The 25,768-nt window shown below is 41.7% G+C and overlaps 1 protein-coding gene across 1 annotated transcript in view; it reads right to left on the bottom strand.

Moving 5' to 3' along the window:
* Positions 1–25,768, bottom strand: part of F13A1 (coagulation factor XIII A chain) — a 168,740-nt gene that overhangs the window by 5,972 nt on the left and 137,000 nt on the right. Inside the window, exons 12-14 of the mRNA XM_006909291.1 lie at positions 20,822–21,109; positions 14,038–14,198; positions 802–938 (exon numbers count right to left, since the gene is read on the bottom strand). Coding sequence (XP_006909353.1) covers positions 802–938; positions 14,038–14,198; positions 20,822–21,109 — 586 coding nt within the window. The remainder of the gene's footprint in view (positions 1–801; positions 939–14,037; positions 14,199–20,821; positions 21,110–25,768) is intronic.

The following is a 25,768-nucleotide window of genomic DNA, read 5'->3' as shown; positions in this document are numbered from 1 at the left end:
CCTTATTCAGTATATAGGTCCAGATGACAGAATTGGGATCATTGGGATGATCTAAAAGTAGCATTGTTATCTAACAATTAGTGCTACCTGACCGTGGAATGGTCTGTCTTGTTGAGTGACAGTCTTTGTCAGTACAATTCACAGAAGCTGAGAACTGTATAGCACAATCTGACAGTGCTAGGTGTGAAAGAAGCAGTTTCATTCAAAGTATTACTGAACCTGGGGTTGTCATTAGTCCTCTGACTAAGGAACTTAGTCTCAAACTCTTTAGGCTCACCTTTATTCTACTGAAAGCAATAGTTCTAGAGAGTGCTTGGGTTGGTGAAGTCCGGGAGGTGGAGTTGGATAGAAAGGACCCATGAAAAGGAACATCTTTCAGCATAATATCTGACACACAGATATTAGTTAATATTAGTAGGACTGATACCTGAGGAAGTTGTATGGCAAAATGCTTAAAACTTGGGTTCTGGATTCAGCCACCCTGAATCTGAAACTTTGTGTTATTCTTATAAACTGTGCAACTTGGGGCAAACCAATTGACCTCTCAAAGCCTCAAATTCCTCTGCTACTGAAAGGAAATAATAACAGTACCTACCTCGTTTGGATAGTTTTAAGGATTAGATGATGAACGTACCAGTTGAACCAACCCTATTTTTATCCCTTGTCCCAAAGAAATGACAATAAGGAAGTAGCAGTTTCTTGGACATTTTCATTAGGGATTAGACATAAGTTTGGTAAAGACAGAGAGAGATAAGCTTCCCAAATCCCCACATCACCTTCCCACAACTCCCTAGCACATACCGGAACAGCTTTCTCTTTGGTTTTATCACTCCAGGACCATCCAGATGTATCCAAACATTTTGAAGAGTTTCTTTTAAAGGATTAGTGAACTCAACTGTCACAACCATGTCAGAACCAACCATCTTTGGGCCGCGGACCTAAGAAATGAGTTGGGGGAGAATGCAGATAATTAGCAGCACATAAAACCTCTTTCTGCTCTCTTGTGCCCTTAACCACCTTTACTTTGCTTCTGTTTTACACTATGATTATTTTTTGGCAATGGAACTAGTGCAATGAGAATAGCTTATTGCTTTGATGGGGGGATATACCTATTGAGAAAGAGATAGAAAATTACTAATTAGAATCACACACTTTTCTTCATTATAAAAACCACTCTAATTAGAGCTCAGGTTAATAACCTGGCTACCAGCTGCTCTCTTTGTCAGCAGGAGGTGGAAGTGCATTTGGTGTAGCAACAGATTTCTGTGATCAGGGTGGCCAGGCGAACTCTGCTTCTGGATAGGGCTCAAGTTTCCTGCCAGCACTTGGGGGATTCCTGAGTTCAAGGGGAAACAATCGCTCCAGGGAAACTGTGCCTTGCAAATATTAGAAACACTGTAAAAAAGTGTGTCCAAAGAGGGAGTCCTTACTGTTGAACTTGAAGAAGAGAAAGCTGGACACTAAAATAGACAAAAGAGAATTCTTCTACAGTTACGACATGGGAGTCCAGCAGGATGTGAGGCTATTTGTTGGTGAGTTCCTCCATAACAAATCTCAGAAGTATCAGGTATTTGGCAGGAGATGAGAGTTCAATGCTAGCTTCAACACTTACTAGCAGTGGGGCCTTGGGTGACAACCTTCTGAGACTCAGATTTTTTGTCTCTGACAGTGACTGACATTTCTATGAGGTGATCTATGTACATTGCTATTATTAGTAGTAATTCTTATGCTGTGTTTAATCTGTGTGGTCACTGCCCTTTGCCCTTGGAACTATATGTTTCCCAACACCAACACCATGTGCTGAAAAATGGCCAGGTGACCATAGTTTTGGTTGTTTGTTTAGAGATTATGTACCCCAAATAGTTGGAACTGTATAAACTTTAAGTAACTTGGGAACTAGATAATAATAAAAGTTCTTTCTGATAAGAAATGGGTAGGATGAGATAATACATACAAAGCGGCTAGCACACTGCATACCATGTGGCAAAGACTTAATACATTATAGCTCATACTTTTTTGAAGTAGCAATGCTTGGGGTAGTTTTTTTATTCACCTTATATTTCAGCCCACTTTCTACTCTAGTATCTAGCCAGTGCCCAGTAAATATTTGTTAAAGTAGTTTGGCTACAAAAAAGTAATGATCATTTGAGTTTTCTATATAACAACCCAGTCATTACTATACCTTATTTCTTTAAGCAGTGTATAATACAGAAAAAAAATCATGTGGAAATGAGCCTTTCTTATGAATAGAGGAAAAGAGGAAGAGCATTGTCTGGAGAGAAGACTCTCACTGACTCTATAGTTAAGAATAAAACCTAATGGCTTTACTCTTTAAGATATAGTGTGTGACTAAATCTATATCTATGAGATTTTTTAAAATCTATAAGAAAAATGAAAATTCCAGTCAATTCTCCATGTTCATTACATTCAAAACCCCATCTTCTGAGGTAAGATGGGCAGAGAGTGGGTTCTGAGGGATCAGGGGTGAAGCAGATACTGATCATGATGGTGACTGCAGCAGGTGTCACCTACAGAGCATGAATTGTTTGCCAAGCAGTGTGTTCAGCACTTTAATCAGTGGTCCTCAGCCTGGCATGCACAGGCCGAATCACCTGGGGAACTTTAAAACTATGGCAGTCTAGGCTCAACTCACACAATTAAATTAGAATCTCTGGCAGTGGAGCCTGTAATCAATGTTAAGCACCCCTCTTGATTTCTAAAGACCAACTTAGAAAACTGTCCCTCACCCCTCCAGCCAGATGAAAACCACTGATGCAGACAAAACATTTGGAAGACAGTTTTTCACTTTCTCCCCAAATGTCCCGACTCTATCATTGATGTTGGAGGTATGAGAATGCATAATACTGTAGGTTTAATTCTCAAATGTGTCCCAAATATTTTCTTAAGTTGAAAAGAAATTTCAGAATGCTTTTGAATTTTTAAAAATACAAGATAAAGATAATATTTATAAAAACTCTAAATTAGAGAAAGTGGGGCTACTTCAGACACACTATTGGTAAAAGTATTTGCTCTGATCACTTTAATTTTGGAAAGGAAAATATTTTGGAGCCATCTGCCTTCCTCATGGCATACTTTTACAAGTACGGGCACAAGCTCCTTAAAATAATCTGATAGTATTTACTGACCCTTATACCACACAGACGTAAACAGTGACAAATATATGGGACATACAAAGCCCACATGTAGTTTTAGGGGATTCATTGCAGACCTATGTGCCCTCTGGGGCCCATGGGCTCCGGGTTGAGAATCATTTCTATACTGGTAGGCTAGCTCTACAGGAAGATCCCCATGCTGTGGAAAGCCAAGTGTATCCTTTCAGGTCACTGATGACAGTGATAGGGAAAATTAGATATTTGAAAGATTGGCCCAAGTGTTTGGGTCTTCATGGATAGGTTTTAGACCTGAATATGATTAGAAGATTAAGTCTTCTCAGATAATTTCACATGTCATGTCTAATCAGTTTGTTTCCAGAGATTATCTCTGTAATTAACTGCTGGCAAGGGTATATAAATACTTCCCAGACTTCCCTGATGCTGAAGCAGGGAGGAAGCCTGGGAGGGGTGGGGTATTGAAAGGAGAGGGCCTTTCCAGGTTTTATAGTGCTTCTTCTGCAGTTAATGAATACTCAGTGTCACTTTTCTGACATTTGTCCCTATTTAACATCTTTCGTCTGACTACTGAGTTGATAATGAGCCTTAGAACTCAAACTAAACCAAATAAAAAAGCCTGCCCAACATTTAACATCAATATTTTCTGTTTAGGAATTTAAGTGGAGATGTTTCCCTCTGTTCTTTTGAGGAAAATGGAGCACACACATAGTATTTTCATATTCTGTGTTGATTTAAGTGATGTGCCATGCTATGGTATCTGTGAAATGTTGAGAATGATGACTATTGTAGGTAAAAATATCTGTTCACATCTATTTTTTTTTTAGGGACTCTGCAGTGCTTTCTTCAGTGCTGTAAGAATCATTCCACATCAACATAATTATATTTCTGATTTTCTTGCTCTCATAAAACCTTAAGTCAAGGAAGCCTTCAGCAATCCTGAGATGGTTAAATCAAGAAGCTTTTATGTGCATTCACTTTAGAGAAGAGTATTACTCAGACCAGAGAAAAGGATAAAGCATATGTCATACTTGGTGACATTAAATCCTTTTCCACATATTTGATGTCCTTGGTTCTTTAAAATTTTTCATTTAAACTATCTCTGTTTTAAAAAATTGACAAAATATGATGCTTTTTCAAGTTAAATACCATTCACCAATATTAACATACTGAGTTCTTGTCTTTGATGCTATTTCATGATAATGAGCAACTATTCTGATTCTTTGGTAAACAAGTCTCTCTCTCCGCTCCCTCCTTCTTTCTCTCTCTCTTTCTCACACACACACACACACACACACTTTTGGGAAAAAATTACTTTTTAGGAAATTACAAGAGCTCTTCCATGGAGTATACGCTTTACAGTATACATAACCATGTTCGAAATTGAAACTGAAATGAGAAAAATTTGAGAAAGAATGAACTTAGTTGGCTATATGAGTCACATAATTTATTAGTTCACCTCACAGCCCTTACTTCCTGTGCTTTCAATCATGTATTATTATTACATGTGTTGCTAAAAGATGAATTTTTTTCTCCTCTGCCTATGATCACTGCTGGAAATAAGCAATTGCTTGTTTGTAAATTATGCTCATTAATGATAGCGCCACCATTGCTATCAGCTAATATACTTAGGTCGGCGTTTACTAAACAATGCTAATGGTTTAAGATAGGTAATGTTATAGTCTGCTCTGTCCATTATGGTAGCCACCAACCACATGTGGCTATTTAAATTAATTAAATTAAATTAAATTGAAAAGTCAGTTCCTTGGTTGCACTAGCCAAATTTCAAGTACTCAGTAACTACATGTGGCTGGTGGCTATCATTTTGGACAGCACAGATTTAGAATATTTCCATAATTATAGAAAGTTCTATTGAACAATGCTGTTAAGTGATTTATGTATATTATAACTCATTTAATCTTCACAACTATATGAGTTAGATACTGTGAGTCTTCACTTTACAGATGAGGAAACAGACACAGAGAAGTAAGTTGCTCAGGTTCATGAAGATAGTAAGTAGAAGAAGTGAGAACTGAATGCAGACGGTCTGGTGCCAGAGCCATTGCTCAACCATACTTCTAGATTGATTCTGATTAGTAATAATAATAATAATAATAGTAACATACATATATATTATATATGTGTATATATACATATTACTAGGTATATATATATAGATGTATATATATATATATATATATTTAGTATTACATTACTAAGTAAACACTAATATATTCTGCTCAGCATTTTATTTGTATTATTTAATCCTCCTTACAGCCCTATGGGCTTGGGAGTTGACATGATTATATCACATCACATTCCATTGATGTGACACTGAAACTTAAAAGATAAAACGTCCAAGTTACAGAGCTAGTAAGTCTGTAGAATCCAGATATAAATCTAAGTCTTTCTGACTCCAAAACATTCATCTTTAAACACTGCATACACTGTGATCTCTGACAGCAGAGAAACAAAAATAGTAACATTTTCTTTGCTGGAAATAGCCTCATTATTTTCTGAAATTCACTGAAGAATCATTTGCAGTATTACCTTATAAGGTCACTAAACTACTAGTTGAGCACAATGATTATAATTTCACCATGAACTAAATTTGAAAACATATACATGACCCAACTCTTTGATTTTATGGGGAAAGAATCAGATTTCTATAGCATAGTAAAATATGACAAGATGGACTTAGGGCCTTGATATATTATATTACTTGATGATAACAGGATTTTCTACTTAGAGTAAAGATGGAGATATTTTAAAAAACCAATAGCCCAAACATAGTGGGATTATATGATAAGGTAGATGAGATTCATCATTCTTGATGTTTAACTTTATGTGCCTTTTTATAAGATCAAAAAAAAATAGCAAAAGGATATGCATAGAGCAAATTATGTTTTAGGTACACAAGTTGCCAGAGATTTCTCATTTTAACTCTCAAATACAGGTTGTTCTGTGGCTGTACTGGGTAGGGAAATAGAAGCGTATACCTTCCAGTTGTGGGGCTTCTCATTGACAGGTCTAGGATATGTACTCCTGGCTATTGGAGCACACCCACTGTCTGGTCCTCCATGACCAACAGCCATGACGGGGTGGAGAGTTAGTGAGCTGAGCATAGAAAGCCATGGCTGGTGGTGCCCTGCCTGGGACCCTCCCGAGATACATAGATTTTAACCACTCAGAGCCTATCAGGGTAGGATCTTACACAGACATGTTTGATTTTCTCCACTGATGGTCTAGGACAGTGCCAAGAGGCACGACCGAAGTGGCTGAGACACGGACAATGACCATACTTGGGGGAAGCTGAAGGGACAGTGTGCTGGACTCAGAGTCTGAAAACCAGGGGCTGCCGCTGTATGTCCTTGGGCCAAATGGCTTGGACTCTCTGAGCCTCAGTTTCTTATGTGGTTATGGAGAAGATTCGATGTGAAATGATTTAGAAGAGCATCTGAAACATGTTAGCATTTACTGAATCTAAATGCTATTGAGTTTTAAGAGAAGAAATGTTGCCAGAGTGACCATAAGAACCGTCTAAACCATAAGTTCCCCTATGGAGATGTAGATTCAGTTTATTAGGTATTAAGGAAGAGAATCACAAAGGGGAGAAGCTGGGAGCCTCCAGCAACGCTTTTTAAAAAATGGAGAGGCTCACCTCCCTGCGCCCTTGTCTCAGCCTCCCACTGAAGGATCAAGGGGAAGGGCAGGGCAGAGGTGCATCCTAGTTACTGGGACATGTGACAAAGTCAGAGAGAACACAGGAGGTTGAAAGGGAGATATGTGCTTGGTTGGAGACATGGGAGGGGAAATGGTTCAGGGATTAATTAGAATAGTCTCTTTTCATTTTCTGCCTTCATAGAAGGTTTCTGATATTTAAGTTCTCATAGAACAAAAAACCATAGTGAGGTCTCACCATTTTTACCCAGTGGCTGTCAAGCATTTTGGGGACAATTATTACATCTCGAGTGGTTTCCCCAATTTTAACTTTTCCTGTGGGATAAAGGTATATGAATTGGGATGTTGTAGGAGCAGAGCCCAGTCATCTACCTCAGCAACCATCTTGGCCTTGCTCTACTCTGGTTAAAATGGTAGTTTCCATGGATACAAAGAGGATTCTAACTGGAGCCCACACTTCAGGAAGAAACATGGGCTCCAGTAAGAACACATTAGAATAGTTGTTCAAAAAAGCCAAGATAGTGTCTTGAGTCAGAAGAGAGCTGGACATTGAGCCAATGTGGGTGTGCATCAGTGCAGATTAGGAAAGGGCGCCCCTTTTAAGGGTGGATGTAGCTCTCTGCATAGCTTGGCGAGTGGGCTAGATTCGGTCCCTTTATGGCCTCCTCACACCAGGCTGGGGACAGTCTGCGCAAGTGTTGGTGTTGACCTGGAGTAGAGCCCACCCAGAAGTAGGTCCTGGCACCCACCCTGGAGGGGTTGGCAGGGACATGGCCCATGCCACCTGTGTTATCCTTACCACTGCAAGTCCAGAGTGCTGAGGCCCAGTTGATTGGGGCTAGCAGTGCAGAGATTCTGCTTACAAATTTCTATGAACTACCTGCTTTTGTAGGTACTGTGTACACTGTTTGTATGAGAGGGGTGTTTCAGGCTGTGTGGTAATGGTGGTCAATCCATGAGAAAACAGAGTGGCCTGGAGCTGACCAAGGTTGGCTACCACTAAACAGAAATACCAGCAATCTTTCCCCATTTCAAAGGAACAGTCAATACAAATGACTTTTTTCCCCTGATAATTAAAAAAAAAAAAAAACTTCTACAACTTATGTACAGAGGGGGCACCAAATAACTGTTGAATGAAGTGAATAAAAGAATAAATAAATGAGTGAATGACTAAACAAAGGGATGAATAAATACTGGAAATTTCTTATAGTCAAGAGAACAAATAAGTAAGAAGCAATCCTTGTTAAAATCGTGTTAATGCCACTAGGCTAATACCTACACTTGGGCAGACTATGCCCACGCCAGGGGTGGGAGGCAGGGAGGCACATTAAAATCCATGTTAAAAAATCTTGAAAATAGTCAGTTGTTCTCATTTTAAATGTTTAAAAGATTTTTTAAAGAATTGGGGGGGGCACCTATTTGTTCATAGCTTGTTCATGGTTATAATTTTTTAAAATCATGTACATAGAAAGTAGTTATATTTTCTCAGCAAAATTGCTCCTATGAGCAATTTCGTTCATATGAGAAAATGAGTTCTGGTATTTCATGAGGTCCTGCAAAGGCTACAGGAATTGCTCTACATAACACTACAGAGGTATTGGCACCTGAGCTATCTTAGAATAGCACTTGAAAGAGTTTATTTCTCAAGTACTGAATGAAAGTCATCTGAGGAACACATGAAAACTTCTATCTGCTCCCACTTTTACATCAGGCTCTTCAAAACTGGCCTTCCTCACATGAGGGTTCCACACGGAACAGTGCACACACTCGACACCTAGAGGTCAGATGCAATGCCACCAGATGAATGTTACCTTCACTTTAGGCCAGAGGGCCAAACATTGCTTTAAGTAATTTTCTGAGTGTGACTGCAGGATTTCCAGGCACAGATGGGACTAGGCAGGGAAGGAAGAAATTTTTATCAACAGCTACCAATTCCTGGCATGGGCTAAGCATCTTCACAAACATTACAAATGTTAACCCACAAAACTTTGTGTTTTACATGTGATTGTAATTAATAGGAGTAGTATTATAATTGTTAGTGGGTTAATCATTTTGCAAAAGGGACACTGAAGTTCAGAGAGGATGTATGTATGTATGAGAGAGACAGAAAGAGAGAAGAGGAGGAGGAGATGAAAAAGCAAAGTGGAGGGTAGGTATGTGTGGTGGAAGCTGATAGACATTGGCCTTCATTGAGGACTTAATATGAAGAAAGTACTATGCTAAGCTCTATATGTGAATTATTTTAATGATCCCTCCCAGAAACACAATGAGGTCAGTACTATCATTGGACCCATTTTACTTCTCATGGTTGAGTAATTAACCCAAAGCAGTCCAGGTGGATTATGACCCCAGCTACTTTGCTTCTACAAAAGGGGCTACAGGTGTCCCTCTTGGTGTTCTTATTCTAGTTGACTTGAGCGAAATCATGAAAAACGTGAAACCTTTGCTAACTGAGAATGGGAGAAACCCACCATAATGCTATTTCCATGTTACACATCACAGATTCCAGACAAGCCAGTCTCTAGCCTGGAGACTAGCTGAATTCTCCCAATTGCCTCCATTCTCTCCAAAAAAAAAAAAAAAAAAAAGCTTTTCATTAAAAACAAAAATGCCTAAGAGTCTTTTTCTGACTTAAAGCATCTTACAACCATCACCACATGGGAAGCCAGAAAAAAATTCTATGTCTGATTTTAATAAAATATTCTTTTCTCATCAAAATATTTTGATAGCATGGAAAAAGAAAAGTGTGCTCATTAAAGTTTAATGAACGTCTCTCTCTGCCATTTTCCATATGAGAATCACACACTGTGACTCATGCATTGTGGGTGCTGGGAATAATTAACTTATCATTATGGGGAAGAATGCATCCAAGACTGGGTCCATTAGGGTGTAATTACATGTCCACTGGCCAACTGTTTTGGTTGACATGACATAGATTCAGACAGGTGAGCTCAATATTGTTCCAGGTTGGCCGTCACTTGCTCTAAAAATGGGGCTGGTTAAAAGCAGCTGCAAACTTGCTGCCAGAAACCTCCAGTCCCAAGGATGAGCTGAGGACTCCCAGAATGAGAGAGCGCCTTGGGCAAAGGCTTTAAAGAGAAGGGAGAAACAAAAGAGGTTCTGACTCTTGGGAGGACAGAGTTAACAGTAATGTTACATTTATGCTCTAGAACAGGGGTCCCTCTCTCGGGTCACGGACCAGTACCTGTCCAAGGCCTGTTAGGAACTGGACCACACAGCAGGAGGTGAGCAGTAGGTGAGTGAGCAAAGCTACATCTATATTTGCAGCCACTCTCCAGCGTTAGCATCACCACCTCAGCTCCACCTCAGATCATCAGGCATTAGATTCTCATAGGAGCACTGGTGCCTGGTACGAAAAAGGTTGGAAACCGCTGCTCTAGAATCTTTGCTGAAGCTTCTCTGTTCATAAAGTGAATTATAAAGGCCTCATCCCCAAATTTTAGGCTTACTTTAAAATTGCCCTAAGCTGCCTTTCTAGGTTTATCTCCACTAGTCCCCTGCTCCCAGCCTCGACTCCAGCCAAAGCAGGATTCTAGTTGCTCCCCACACCTACCATCTACCTCTCTCCTTGTCCTTCCTCATGTTTTTTCCCCTAGGATCTGGAGTGGTCTCTCCATCCATTTCTATTGCTTTAAATGTTATCCATTCATAGGGGATCATCTATTGTTCTATAGCATTAATTTTTGACACCCCACTCCAACCAAACTCCCTTTAAAAACACAGACCCTTGTTAAGGCAGTCACCATTTTCTACTTTCTGTGAAAATCCCAGTGTGAGAGCAATGTAGCCTAGTGGTTATCTACACAGACTTCTGAGTCAGAAGATCTGGGTTAGAAGCTTCACTCACTAGGCACGTGATCACAGGCTAGTCGTATATGAAAAGTAATGACAATAATAACAACCGACATATACTCAGTGTTTACTGTGAGTTGGGCATTAGGTGTCCATTAAGTCATTATATACTCACAACAGCCCTGTGAAGTATTAGCATTGTCTCCCTTTTACAAACGAGAAAGAAAATGCTAAGGGAGAGCAAGTGATATGGCTAGATTACAGTTATTATGTTGAGAAAATAGGCCTTGAATCCAGTTTTATTCCAAAGCCCATGTTTTGACCACTATGCTACAGGGCACATTACCTCCTCTGGGCCTCAGTTTTCTCATTTCTAAAATGGGGGGTATAGTAATACACACCTCATAAGATAGTAATGATTAAATTAGATAATACAAGAGAAGTATAATAATACAGAGCTCAATAATTTATAGCTGCTATCATTGTCATCACCATATGCTGGTCTCATCCCTCCTGCCTGTGAGCTAAGGACAGGAGGATCAGGTCCTCCTAACCCTTTGTCTCTCACGTGGTCTCCCTTGTGCCCAGAACATTCATTGAGATGTTCTGGGCCCATCTCAGGCTCAAAGAGATTGACAAAGTTTTCTAGCATTTTCCTAGAATTTGAGCACATGTCCTAAGCAATTCTGGACCTCCGAGCCATTGTGCTTTTTTTTTTTGTGTACTTTCACCACATTTAGCTCCCTCTCCAACTCCTGTTTTATTCAATTTATTTGACACCTTTCCCTAAGGTCTCCTGTGTTATACTTCAATGTAACGTTTTCTTTCTCCTCCCTCCTTCCCTCTCCTTCCCTCCCCTCTGCTCTTCCCTCCTCTTTTCCATTCCTCCCCTCTTTTCCATTCCCTTCCTCTCCCCTCCCTTTCTTTACTTATTTCTCTTCTCCTCTCCAAACCCCCTCCCCTCCTTTTCTCTGTGTCTTCTTTCCCTCTCCCAGTCACTTTCAGAACAAGAAGTGCCATCTGGATGCCATAGCTCTGTATTTCATATCTCCAGCAGCCTCCCAGGTCCCCAGTCCTTTAGCCAGAGTTTCTGGAATGAGGGCTTCTCACAGCTCAGGGATACATGGGTGGCTTTTAAGGTGTGAGGTGCTTTACCCAGAAATACCTCTTCCTCTGCTCAGATTTAGTTCATCCTTGGGTTAATATGGTTAATGGGATTAGTGGTTAAGGAGTAGTTTTTTGAGGATGCCTCCTGACTCCTCTTTCAAATAACTTTGGCATAGGACAGAAGCCAGAATTTTTATTTCTCTCATGTTCAAATCCCAGTCAAACGGTCCTATCTCTAAATAAATTTCCCCTAGGAATAGCACCCCTGATACCTTTATGGAAATTCAAAACAAAACAAAACAACAAAAAAACAAGAATACAGCTCTTTTAAAAAGTGCATCCTCCCCGCCCAGGTCACTCAACTTATGGGAGAAGGTACTTCCATTCTGTCCCTGAGGAATGAAACTGCTCTTTAAGTAAACCCAAAAGATAACTAATAAATAATCCTTCAGATTAATAATGTCTAAAAGATGAAAGTTATTAGTTTCTTTTATACATACTGTTTATTATCAGCGGTGCAATTAAATTCTATTTTATGCTGTGGTTTGAGCACACAGCTTGGAAGTGCTCTCTCCTGAGCCCTTCACTGTGACAAGCCATCGCTTCATAATTAAGGAGAGCATATAGGCCTTGCCTCTGGTGAGAAAGCTTCTTAGGTTGAGTTTGTGGATGAGACTGGGAAAGGATAAAGGATGCCTCCACATGCAGCTGGGAGAGGCCTGTAGAGCAACACTGCACGTCTCCGAGGGAGAGCCAGCCATGAGGGCAGCCTGCCTGTTTGTGAGTAGTGGGAAGGCCCGCCCCACTTCTGGTACCTTATGCTATTGAATTCATGTTCTCATGGGATTGACAGCACCTCTGGAGGAACCCAATACCACTTCTCTGTTTTCCATTTGTTTTCTATTCCGCCTGCAGACCCGGCACATCCTCATTTTTGTCTCTTAAGGCCTCTCGTGCAGATGGTGCTGTAATGAGCCTGTGGGAGGTGACTGAGGTGAACGAACCAAACAGAGAAGATGACTTAAGCCTTTCTAGAAATAAAAGGCTTAGAATTCTCTTCCTCCACAGGCACTATACATCTGTGTTTAGATGAGCCTTATCCTAGGGTGATTAATGGTGGTTCTCAAGTGCCATCCACATGATACTAGATCCAATAAAAGTTATCATTTTGAATGCTATACAAGTTATTAGTTTTATAAATATTCACAGAAAATTATCCACGACTTAAGGCCTACCTCCCCCTCCTGACCCATTGCCTTCTCCCTACCACCTCTAGGGGCATTTAAAATATGAGCAACTTTATAAAACTTTGATTTGTCTATCACTTTAGAGGAATGCAGCTTAGGCTCTGTGCTAATCATTCTTAATTACTTCAAGGAAAATGTTCCCCAGTCACTTGGAAAGATCTCTAAGCCCTGGATATGGCTGGTATAAGATGTCATCTCCCAAGGACCCTGCTGGAGGCCTGGGTTCCTGCTCACAGGTCAAGGTGGTGTCCCAGGGATGTGGCTGTAGATGCTGCCAGTGCTCCTGAGATGTGGGAACAAAATGGGCTACCATATTCAGCTCTTCTTTGCCAAGTTCCTTTGAACCATCAAGGCAGAGATTTCTGGTGATAAATGGAGAGATGTTAAAACTACTAGCCAAATGGTACAAAAAAACCATATGGTGACAAAAGTCAGAAGAAGTGGTTATCTTGGTAATGAGGGAGGGGATTATTTACTGGAAAAGGCATGAGGGAACTTTCTGGGGTGTTGGAAATCCCCTACATCTTCATCTGTCCGGCGTTTACAAGGTGTACACATATATAAAAAGTCACTGTCATCAAGCTGACATTTCAGTTCGTGCATTCTACTGTATACAATTATATCTCAATGAACAATAGTACAGTCCAAAATGCAGGTGGGAGATGATCCAAGCGGTTTCCATTTTATGCTATGCCTGACCCACTTTATACTGGAGACCGTGAGAGTTCTAAGTATCTGTATCCATTACACATCTTTATCTTCCTCCACAAGTATGTTTATACCCACAGGTTATATTTATATCTGCAGCCAGATCTATATATTTAAATCTGGAGAGGAGAGAAAAGTGTTATATGCTGTGTCTATATATAGGGTAGTTTACTTCTTTCAAAGAACAGGAGGATCCGAGCTCCATTTGTTTTTTTGTTATTGTTTTTTTTTTTTTGAGCAGGACACACATTCAAATACACACACACACTCACAAACACACTAAAATACAGTAAGTCTGGATAACTAATCAACAAATTTGCTGCTCTCCCTTGTCTGAGATGCTAAAAACTGACCTTGATGTTGACCTTGGGGATTGTCAGCACAGTGGACTTCTGCTTGGCCAGAATATCTCCTGTCTTATCGACACGAGCTGTGACGAAGAATTGCAGAGATGCTTGTTCCAGTAACTGGCCCATGTACTCGCCAGCTCTCACCAGCACTTCCTCTTCCTTGACTGCCAGAAGGGAAAACAAACATGCTGGATATTGAGACCTGAGATAGAATCTACTTTACTTTCCCCAAGTGACCTCATTTTTTTCACATTAGCACAGCACCCACTGGAACACGGCAAAGGTGAAGGGCAAATGGAACAGTCGATCAGGGATACGCTCTCCTGCTTCCGGGTAAAGAATGTGCTGGAAATTTAATATTCAGTTAAGTCTTACTAGAGAAAATGTGTCAAATTTCCCAGTGTTTTTCCTGTTGTAAAATATGATAGTCATGTTTAAAATCAAGGATCAAGGGATTTTAACTGTGGCTATTTTGATTTGGGCAGGGACAGATGCCATCCCAAGATGGCAAATGTGGAGCAGTGACGTTCAAGGCTACCATTCTATTTGCCCACCCCTCATGCCATAAGAAACCTCTCATGCAGGCTATGGGCCATGCTTGAGCAAAACTGTCAATTACCTAAACCTACTCCTTGTAGTGCTCCACATTTTCTTTCCAGGTTTTTAATTTAATTTAATTTTATTATTAGTTTCAAATATACAGTACATTGGTTAGATATTTATATAGTTTATAAACAATCTTCCTGATTGCTCTTTCTCTCCTCTGGCTCTACATCTAGCCATTACTTTAATGCTGACTGCATTCTCTATGCCGTGCTCCCCATCCCTGTGACTATCAAATACTAATTTGTACTTCTTTAACCCTTCACTATTTTCTCCAACCCCTTAAACCCCCACCCCTCTGGCTGTCACTAAATTGTCCTCTATATTTGTGAATCTGTTTTTGATGAATTTGTTCTTTTTGTTCTTCAGGTTCTACATATAAGTGAAATCATATGGTATTTATCTTTCTTTGCCTGACTTATTTCACTCAGCATAATAACCTCTAGGCCTATCCAGGTCGTTGTGAATGGTAGAATTTCATTTTTTTAATGGCTGAGTAATATTCCATTGTATATATGAACCATAACTTTTTTATCCAATTGTCTGTCGATGGGTATTTAGGTTGTTTCCATATCTTGGCTATAGTAAATTGTACTGCCATGAACATAGGAAGGCATAGATCCTTACAAATTATTGTCCAGCTTTTTTTTTTTTTTTTTTGGTCCCAATTTGACATGACTTCTACTTAAGAGAAAGACCTCTTGAAACCAGTTTTCACCATAGGCGTTCGACTCCCTCCTACCCCCTCTCTTATTTGCAACTTAAAAGACCTCTGTGCCAAATGCTTATTTCCTCAGGTCACTGAAATTAGCATTTAGGTGTCAGGGGACAGTCAGTAAGGATGACATTTGGGGGATGGGGAGAGGTCCTAGCTGCTGTCAGTCATCATTGGGCTGAAGGGGATTCTGTCCTGTGGCTCTGGCCACAGCAACGAGGTTCTGTTTGGCTGCATTGCCCACCTTCTCTATCCCTCCCATTTCCCATAGCCCGAGAGTCTAGAGAGCAAAGGGCAGTTCTCCTGCAGGCCGAGCCTGGGCCACGTGCAGCATCCGATGCTAGGTGGTCAGAGCCACCTGTTAGTGTGGCATCGTCTGCCAGCAGGCCCAGCAGGGGAATGGGTGACTCACATCTCTACCCCACACACAGAGTACAGGCTCTGTAAACATTCATGGAATTGAAGGTCTCCACCAGTGCTTCCCTGCCCCATGTCAGCCTTTTGCCAAAGAATTCTCCTTCCTGCGAAAGTTTTTGAAGGAAATAATTCTCACGGTTGATAGTTTCATGTACAGAGGGTAGTTCATTCTCGCCCTCCATAACAAGCAGCAGTCCGGCAACACGAATGGAACACTGTGTGGAGGCAGCGCCAGGGCACAGGGAGGCCTCCTGACTTGCCAGCGCACAGGTGAGGGTGTGTCAGGTGCTCAGCATCTGCTTCAAAGTCTCACAGATAAGTAGGTGCTATGACCACCTCCAGCCCTCTGACTGAGGAGTTCTCAGTCTTGGCTCCACAACACAATCACCTGGGGACATTTAAAAACCTGCCCTGCTGGATCCCAACCCAGACCAAATAAATCAGAATTTTGGAGGTTAGAGCTAGGATGTTGTTTTAAAAGTACCATAGTGGACGCTAATATGCAGCTGGGGCCAAGAAACAGCGCTCCAACAACCAGGAGATCCCCACAGAATGAGTTCTGAAAAAGCCTTGGTTCAAGTGGAAAGGGCGGTCTTTCCAACCCAGCCCTTGCTGCCCCAGGCATGGTCAGCAGCAAACATCACCTGGGAGCTTGTTAGAGATGCAAGTTCTCCGACCCCGCCCCACCTACTGGATCAGGATCTGCACTTGACTAAGATGCCCAGATGACAAGTGTGCAGGTTTGAAAAGCAGCCAGAGATACGAGGTTCTAGCAGTAGAAGGCGTGGAGTTAGGGCAAAGTTAGAGTGGACTTAGGACAGTCTCAGTTTTAAAACTGAAAATTCTGTACCCTGGAACCATTCAATTCCTGGCAAACTGGAAAGGTTGGTCACTCTAGACCAGTGGTTGTCACCCGGGGGTAATTTTGCCCCCCAGGGGATGTTTGGTAATGTCTGGAGACATTTTTGGTAGTTAGAATTGGGAGTTGCTACTGGCATCTAGTGGATACAGGCCAGGGATGCTGCTAAACGTTCTGCAATGCACAGGATGGGCCCCAGAACAATTATCTACAGCCTGAACTGTCAGTGGTGCCTCTGCTGAGAAACCCTGCCCTAGGCTATGCAGATTTATTAGAAGGTATTTGTCCATCCTAGGCAAGTACTGAACAACTTGGCTTGATTCCTGGGGCAGTCCTATTCCACTCAGAGCCAGCCTTTCAATCTATGACATTGCTTTGATCTTGGCCCTTGAATTTTGAATTTTTGAACAACCCAATCATTTTGCCTTCTTTGGGCCTGAGCCTGGACTCCGCTTTCTCCATAGCTCCTCCAGCAATCAATTGTCTAGATGAATAAGACTCTGTCTCTCAGTTGGATATAACCTCAAATGAACACATGGGGCCATTTTTCACTTCCCTAGATCTAAACGAATGGAGTGGCAAATGACAGGCCTGGGAGAATGTCCATTTTTGCCTCAAGTTGCCTTCAGTATTAATAAAACAATGGACCTCCTCTGGCTATTTCTGTGTTTGACCTCTAGGTTCCCTTAGGCTGGTGAGATACGCCTGACTTCTTTCCACCAATCTTTACAGAGGCTCTTGCTACCTTTACAATATTGATATAAAGACCCTTTAATCTCTGAGGCAGAGCATTCTCTAAATCATAGCACTAAGGAAAATGGGCTGTGCTTCGAGCCCAAGAGAACAGTTCTCCTGAAATAGTATGTTATGTAAGTGCTGTGTTTTGCCACCGCACAAGAAATTGTTCTAGATAAAGTTTATTAAACGTGGCAAGAGAAAGAAGAATAGATTTTCATTCTATAAGTGGTGGAGCTGGGATCCTGCCAACACCATTTACGGTGTCTGGGGAAAGCCAAGGGAGACACTGACTGGAGCTGCCTCATCTCTTTTCCAAAAAGCAAAAAAACCTAAATATAGCCGAGTAGAAATGATAGCACCTTTGAAGGTATTGGAAGGTTTAAGTTATTTAAGTCTTCCAAGCTGATTCTAGCCCACACATTTCCTTTAATCATCCATCTGGAAAGTATGCCTTCCATTCTACTTGGAACACTTTCATTGCAATACAGCCTCCTAAAAATGTACTTTGACCTCTAGAATATGTGACTTTTTGCAGTAATATGCAGTTTATTTTAGATTGCAATATGCAATTTATTGCATGCAGTTAATGACATCTACCTGCAGGGTAAAGCAAGTAACAGTCTCCAAACCTCTTGAAATTATTCAGGACAAGACTTGGGGTGGGCCAAGCTGTTGGGACCTGTGTTAATACTGAATCAGGCTTAGGTTTGGTCAGCTGTCCCTAGATCAGTGACTTCAGGGGACTAATATGTCATTTTAGCCTGCTAATTCATATAAGCTCATTCTTTTGTTGGATTAGGGAGAGAGGGGCAAGGAGAATGAGCCATGGAATTCTTGGGAGGTAGGAAAGGGATGGTATATAGTTTTCTGCCCAGGGAAGGTAGGGGCAGCTGGACTCCTGGTAACGGGAAACTGGCTTACTTAAGGCCCAAGATTACACCAGGGCCTACACTGTCATTGCCTGAATGAGACCTGACTTCTATTATCTGCTTTGCCTCTGACTACTGTTTGTGACTTTGAACACACCAACTCATCCTTCCAGTCTCAGTTTCTCAAAAGTAAACATGTTTGAAGTTAACATTTACTGAAAGCCTTACCGTGTGCGAAGTATTTCACACATATTTATCTTATTTAGTTTCCTTCACACCCTCTTCACATACCACACATCCAATCTGTCAGCCAATCCGGTGGGCTCTACCTTCAGAATATACCTGCATCTGATTGTATATTTCTTTCACTACCTCACCATCTCTCACTGAACTATTGCAATAGCATCTTAACTAGTCTCTAAGGTTCAGCCCTAATGCCCCTAGAATCTATTCTCAACACAGCAGCCAGAGTGACCTTTCAAAACCTAAGTTAGATCATGCCACACTTCTGCTCAGAACCCTCCAGTGGCTCCTCAGCTCGCTCGGAGTCAAAGCTAAAGTCCTTACCAGGGCCTACGGCTTTTTTCCACTACTCTCTTCTTGCCTCCTGTGCTCTCCACTCTGGTCTCCTTGCTGCTCACTGAGCACATCAGACCTGCTCTGGTCTCAGGGCCTTTGACTTCTGGTTTCTTCTGCCTGAAAAGCTCACTCCTACCCTTTTGTCAGGCTTCTGTTAAACATTACCCTATTAGAGAGATTCCGCCACCCCACTCCCCACCCCAACCACCTCACCCCCACCAGCACTCCCTATCTTCCTTACCCTGCTTTCTATTTTCCGATTACGTGCATAATAACACTAAATATTCACTTGTTTGCTTGTTCGTTGTTGAGCCCCACCTCCACCACAGGAGACCACAAACTCCATGAGGGTCTACATTTCTGTTTTGTTCATTGCTGTGTCTCCAGCACAAAACAGCACCTAGACTTAGGAGCACCAAATAAAGGTTTGGGGAGTGAATCAACAGCCCTGTGATCCAGGTTGTATTGTCCTCATGTACAGATGAGGAGAGTAAGCTCAGATTACTTAAGTAGCTTGCCTAGGGACACACAGTTAGTAGGTGACATAGTCACACCTCAAATCCAGATTTGTCTAATTCCAAGGCTTGGGCTCTAAAATCCACTGCATCTGCCTGCCCTAAAGAATTGCAATGACCGCCCTGCTTCCAAGTCTTTTATACAACTGCTCTTTTCTACAAGAATTCTCTTACCTGTAGGGATAAGAAAAGTGCTAGATCTTCCAGTTTCTAAAGAAAATGCCATGTCGATTTCCTCAACTATTAAAGCCACATTACTGAAGTTAGGAAGGTTTACTTCCTTCAAGTTTGGGTAGGTTTCTTGGAATTAAGATTTTTAAAAATAGTTTCCCAAATTCCTGGGACTATCTTTCTGAAGCCTCACAGGGCACTTACTGTGGCTTGGGACAGACACCAATTCCAGAAAGCTTGAACACTATGGAGACGTGATTTGGTCATCTCAGGGGGGCATAGTAGCTTTGCTTGCGTCTGTTTCATATACCTTTTTCTTTTCTATTTTTTTCTTTTTCAGTGGCACATGTCAGATAATGGAAATTTGGTTCAGGTCTTTTCCAACCCGCTCTGTCTACCTCAACATGCTTTGCCTGGAGACCAGTTTCTTTCTGTTGACCCATTTTGTTAGCTATGTGATTAACTGGGATGCTGACTAAATACTAAGACCCCAGGAAATGAGATTGGTCAAAACTGCAGTCCCCAGAGTAAGTTGCAGCATGTCAGTCCCAATCTTGCTTAAAATAGTATGCAGTTTTATAGTGAAGAAGATGCTTTAGAGGGGAATGCATACAGGGGAGGCTGGAAGAGATCAAGGATGAGAAAGAGGTCCCCTGAGAGATGGCAGAGAGAGCAAAGCCCTTCAGAGGCTCCTGGACAGCACATCCTGAGCTTCCAGTCTCCTCTCCCAAGGGTGGGCTCTCTCTTGGTCTTATATATCAGACAGGTCATTTTTCAAAAATGGCCTTTATGCAGAGCTTAGATCTCCCTGCCTTCTAAATGGTAAAGCAAAACCCATCCATCATTCCTGTTGAAGCAGTCCCGAAAAGAATTGGGGAGAGAGGTATCACCAGGGGTCTTCTTTCTAGATTTGTTTTTCACAAACTTTCCTGTTCACACTCCAAAGCTCTTGGGATCTTGTTAAAATGAAGATCCTAGTTCTATAGGTCTGGGTGGGGCTTGAGAGCCTGCATTTCTAACCAGCTCCCCAGGGATGCTGATGCTTCAGGTCCTCAGCCCATACTGTAAGCAGCAAGAAATTAAGTTATATTTAACTTTCACAACTTATGGGGCTCTAGGCTTTGAGAATTCCAGTGTTCACTTCTATGCATGAGACATGAAGACGAAAGGTGAAGCCTCTCTAGAACTTGGTTCTCCATGCTCCTGAGCTCTGGCGCAGAACTTAAATTTTGACAGAAAGTTATTAGGGGGTGTGAGTACGTTGCCAGCCAGATCACAAGTCCTGCAGAGAATTGCCTCTCCCCACCCCCAGTTAGCTTACTAGACAAAGGCTCCAGTGTCACATCAAATGTCTCCTTCTTGAATTCCTCCTTAGAAACCCCGGTGTAGAAGGTGATGTTGCCAGAGAGATAGGCTGAGATAGTGTGAGAGTTGGGGCTGTTGTTCTGGAAGGTGATGTTGACCTTGAAGTCTTTTCCCAGCACGGCATTTTCCACTTCAAAGTCCATGACCACATCAGACTTTGGTTTGATGACACTTTCTGTGTTGAGGGGCTTTTTAACCCCATACATCAGGGCAGTTTCAAGGGCCAGTCTCTCTTCTTTTTGGCCTAGGAAAGACAGAGATAATGATGAGGGAAAAGAAATGCGGTCCATCAAAGAGAAAGCTGCACTGTGCTCTGAGCACAAGCCATACAACTACAAGCCATACAATTTCCCTTTGGGGCAAGAATTTTTCAAATTCTGCCAAATCAAGTTCTCAGAGAGTCATGAGCTGCCCAGGTTGTCAAGTTAGGTGACGTTTCCAGGGCCTGTCAGAAAGGAGTTGCTAAGGGGCTTGCTCTAAGGGTTGTTTGTCCGGTGCCGTTATTTCAGGGTTCACAAGTAGAATTGGCAAAATCTAACTCTTCTCAAACTGCAGTATTGATTTGCTTCTTTCCCCAAGTCCTAGTCATGTAGCTAGAATTTAGAGATCTCTAAGCAAAGATTTTGGCAATAGTCGCACCTGGCCATTCCACCTTCCACAATATGAGTTTTCTCCTATTCATGGATCTCCCCAGTAATCATCTCTCTTTCTACTTGAGCCTGTCCCATTTGCTCCTGCTGAGCTCCTGTCCTGCCCTCCATTCCTTCCTCTGTTGTCATTTGCCTCCAGCAGAGTGCAGAGATCACTGTTTCCCACACAGTGCACTGCCCCATACACTCAGATCTAGCAAACTGTTAACAAGCCTTCCCTGCAGAAGGGCTATAAGGCCAAGTTCTTTTGGGTAGCACTGGTTCTCTAGTGTCCCCTGGGTGTTCACGATGTTCAATAGCCTATGAAAGATTCTGAGATTGAGCCCTAAAATAAGGAGACTTATTTAACACAAGATTTCCCAAACTCATCTGACCCAGAATACATTTTCTTTTTTTTTTTTGAGGGACACCTATCGGCAACTGGTGGTGCAGTCTGAGAAGTGTGTGTTGTGTTTGGGAAAATGTCTTATGTAAGATTTCCAAGAATGTGGCGATGGAGACAAAGGTAGGGAGAAAAGAGAAAAGGATGAGCTCTGGAAAAAGAAAAAAAATAGCTTTGTGCAGGTGAGGAAGTGAGAAGTATAGGTATGAGTCAGGCCTGGAAGCTTGCTGCTCCCACCTCCAAGCTGGGCTGACACTCCTTAGAGCCCTGAATAAAATGCTTGGCCTTGGGGGTAGGGATTGGGGAGTGGAGGGATAGTCACTATTCTCTTTACCATCTGAATGCCTTTGAGTATATCTCAGTACATTGTGGAAAATAGAGAGGCACATGTTTTTCTGGCTTGTAAAAACTAGTCATGGGGATGGCTAGCAAAAAAAAAACAAAAACAAAGACAAACAAACAAATAAGAAACCAACACTTTGAAATAAAAATACTGGCTTTTATAATTATGTTAATTTTTAAGATACTATATCTTCCACTTTAATTTATAATAAAATGCAACAGAGATGAAGAGGTCAATTAATAATAATAACTATCATTGACAGCTAACCATGTGATGGGTGTTATGGTAAATACATATTGTGTTATCTCATTTAATCCTCAGAACACCTACACAAGGCAGGAACTATTATTATCATCGATTTCTCTGTTTGTAAAACAAGGGTGCTGCCATCACAGAGTTGTGAGGTGGATTAGAGGTAGTACCTGCATAAGAATTGGTAGCTTCTAGTCCTTTGCAAAGACAGAGAAAATGCCAGCAGGTGTTGCAAACAATCGAAAATGTGTGTGTGTGTGTGTGTGTGTGTGTGTGTGTATTAACAATTTCTCTGATTGCCAAGACTGCCAGAATGTGACAGAAACAATTTGTCTAGGACAAGCATTGGCCAGAGCACATGTTTACGGATCAATAGGAGGGAGATGGTAATCAAGAGAGAAGGGGCTGTGACAAGGAAAGTGCAGCAAAGTATTTTAGCAGAAAGCATCTGGCAAATAGCTCTGTGAGAAAGAGAGCATTAACAGTTTTTGCTTTGGATGAGCACCAAATATGCATTTAGGCAAAATGCAGGGGGCGAACACCAGCAGCAGGAGCATGGTCAGAGAGGTGCCTCCATCGGGGAGAGAGGCTGAGCTGGCCTGGCTGGTGTGGAGGGAAGGGACAGTAGAAGACTTGTGGGGCTACGAGAGAATTCATAGAATGTCCTATCATAGATGGAGGGATCTCTAGCTTCCTTCTGTGGATGAGCCTGTCTCTATGAGCAGGAAGTGCTAGGCAGAGGTAGGCTTGGGATTTTGCAGGAAGCACAGGCCCAGGTAGGAGGCGAGAACTGCAGGATTTTCCCAGAGCTTGGCAGAATTCCCATCACTTTGCAGTTGTGCTTTGTGCTCTGACATCTTACATAATTCAGGCCATGAATTTAGTGCTATGAGAGAATGATCTAAAGCCAGATTGTTATTTTCTGAGATTCCTCTGTGGCATCCAGGAGCAAGGTCAAAAACATCTTTTTGTTAACCGGGATGCAATGAGAGTGCCCTTTTATGTTTGACGAAGCCTCTTTTCATTGTTTGGGTCTTAGCTCAAATGTCACCTTCTCAGAGTGCCCTCCCTTTCATTACCCTGTGTAATGTGCCTCCAATAATGTGTTATTTCTCACTAACGCATTATCTGGTTTTCTTTCCTTTTCCTAGAACTTGTCACTATATGACATTATTTCCCCTGCTAGAATGAAAGCTCCATGTCCCCAAGACCTAGGACTCAGCCTGGCACAGAGGCTTTTGAAGGGTCACAGTTTGAAGAAGGCTTTTGCTTTCATTCTTTCATCTTTGTAATAGATACTAAATAGTCCAGTTTACAATATCTGATGTTCAGTTAAGCTCACTCGTGAAAGTGCCACCTATGTTGGCATTCATTTGATTATTTTATGCTAGTTGAGACCCTATAATTTCTATGCACTGTTCCAAGCTCAGGTTAGAAGCACAGTCCTTCTCTCAGGGGTCTTGGAGAAAAGTGAAGACGGATCACCATGAACATGTCCATCACACATGCTGAGGTAGATGTTTGCATGTGGAACAGGGAACATGGGAAAGACACAGCTTCCCTGGGGGCAGGGAAGTCTTCTCAGAGGTGTGATCCCTCCACAGTGAGAGCAAGTGGGAGCCTGGCTTGTTGGAGGAACTGTCAGCAGCTCACTTGGCTGCTGCTTATGATAATTGTGGGTGTGGTCAGACGGGGCCACAAGGGGGCCAAAAAGGCAAACAGAGGCTTGGCAACCTCTGATTGCAATGCCTTGGATATGGCTGAAGAGAGTGAGGGCTTTTAAGTAGAGCGGCAATAGGTTCAGATTTATTTTTAAATATATCACTTTGGCAGCAATGCAGGGTTTATAATGAGGGGAAGAGGATGAGAAGGAAAGGTAGATTTGGGAAACTATAGCAGGTTATCCAAGCGAAAAACAATCATAGTTCAAGGTAATACTAGTGATATGATAGTAATAATAGAATGGCTAGCTGTAGCAGAAGCTATCTTTTATTGGACACTTTCTATGTATCAGGTACTGTGCTAAGAGCTTTCCACACATGATACAATTTAATTCTCAGAGAGTGGCCACAGAGATAGAGGGGAAGGGATGGATTTGACCTATTTCAGAGGGAACATTTAGAAGATTTGCTGTTTGACTGATTCTCAAGTTGCTAAATTTAGGTAGATTATGGTTCTCTTCACTTGGGAAGGGAGCGTAGGAGAAACAGATCTGGGGTGGGGGAGGCAGTGGGAGACATGGCATCTGGGAAGGTTCAGTTTCAGGTTTGGGTGAATGTGGAGCTGAAAAGTGAAGTCTAAATTGGAGACAGTGACTTGGGAGTGATCAGTATATATGTGAACATAACACCAGGGGCATAGAAAGAACATAAAGGGGATGGAATGAAGCCCAAGGATGGAAGCCTAGAATAAAGAAACAGTCAGAGGGAGTAATGAAAGGGGAGCTTAGACTTGCAGGAGATAGGAAAAAGAGCCAAGTAGGTTGGGATAAAACCAGGAGACATTCGTATCATAGAAACAAAGAAAACAGAATTTCAAGAATTGGGAGTGAGCAATAGCATCAAAAGGTGTAGGAGGGTGAGGCAAGCTGAGGTCTGCAAAACGTTTATTCTACATGGCAATCAGGTGGTCTTGGCAATATTGAGAAGATCTTCAAAGACTTGATGGTAGCAGAATTCAGGGTATAGTAGGTGAGAAATGAAAGGAAAAAGAACATGACAGGATGCCAGGTGTAGGCAGCTCTCTCAAGGTGCCTGGCTATGGAGGAAAGGAGGAAGAAAGTATGGGCATGTTTGGTGGGAGATATACTGTTGAAAAGGGTTTTGTCAATTTTTAAACACAGGTGACACTTGAGCCTGCTTAAATGATCGTGGGAAAGAGCTAATAGAAAAAGAGAGATGAAAATACAGGCCACAGAGGGAACCACTGATGGAGCAAAGAGGAAATGGGATCCAGACACCAGCATAAAGAAGACATATTGCCACAGGAGAAATTTTAAGAATTCTGGTTTTCAAAGTTTTATAATATAAAAGGTATAAACTTAAGCTTTAGTTTACTGAAGTGAAAAAGATCTATCCACAATTCAGTTAATTAGAATAATAAATTCCTAAATCTGATAATAATTTCTTTTTTACTTATTGCCACATTTTAGTAGCCACATGCAGAATTTGTGTATAGAGAAATTATATGAGACATTCAATAATGAGAATCAGGGTGACAAATGCATGGCCATGGATATTGGCAGTACCTTCCTAGATGTCCATGGCAAACATCAGT

This window comes from Pteropus alecto, unplaced genomic scaffold (genome assembly GCF_000325575.1).
Source record: "Pteropus alecto unplaced genomic scaffold, ASM32557v1 scaffold121, whole genome shotgun sequence".
Taxonomy (NCBI): Eukaryota; Metazoa; Chordata; class Mammalia; order Chiroptera; family Pteropodidae; genus Pteropus; species Pteropus alecto.
The sequence above is the reverse complement of the archived record's forward strand: the minus strand, read 5'-3'. Positions and strand labels throughout refer to the sequence as shown.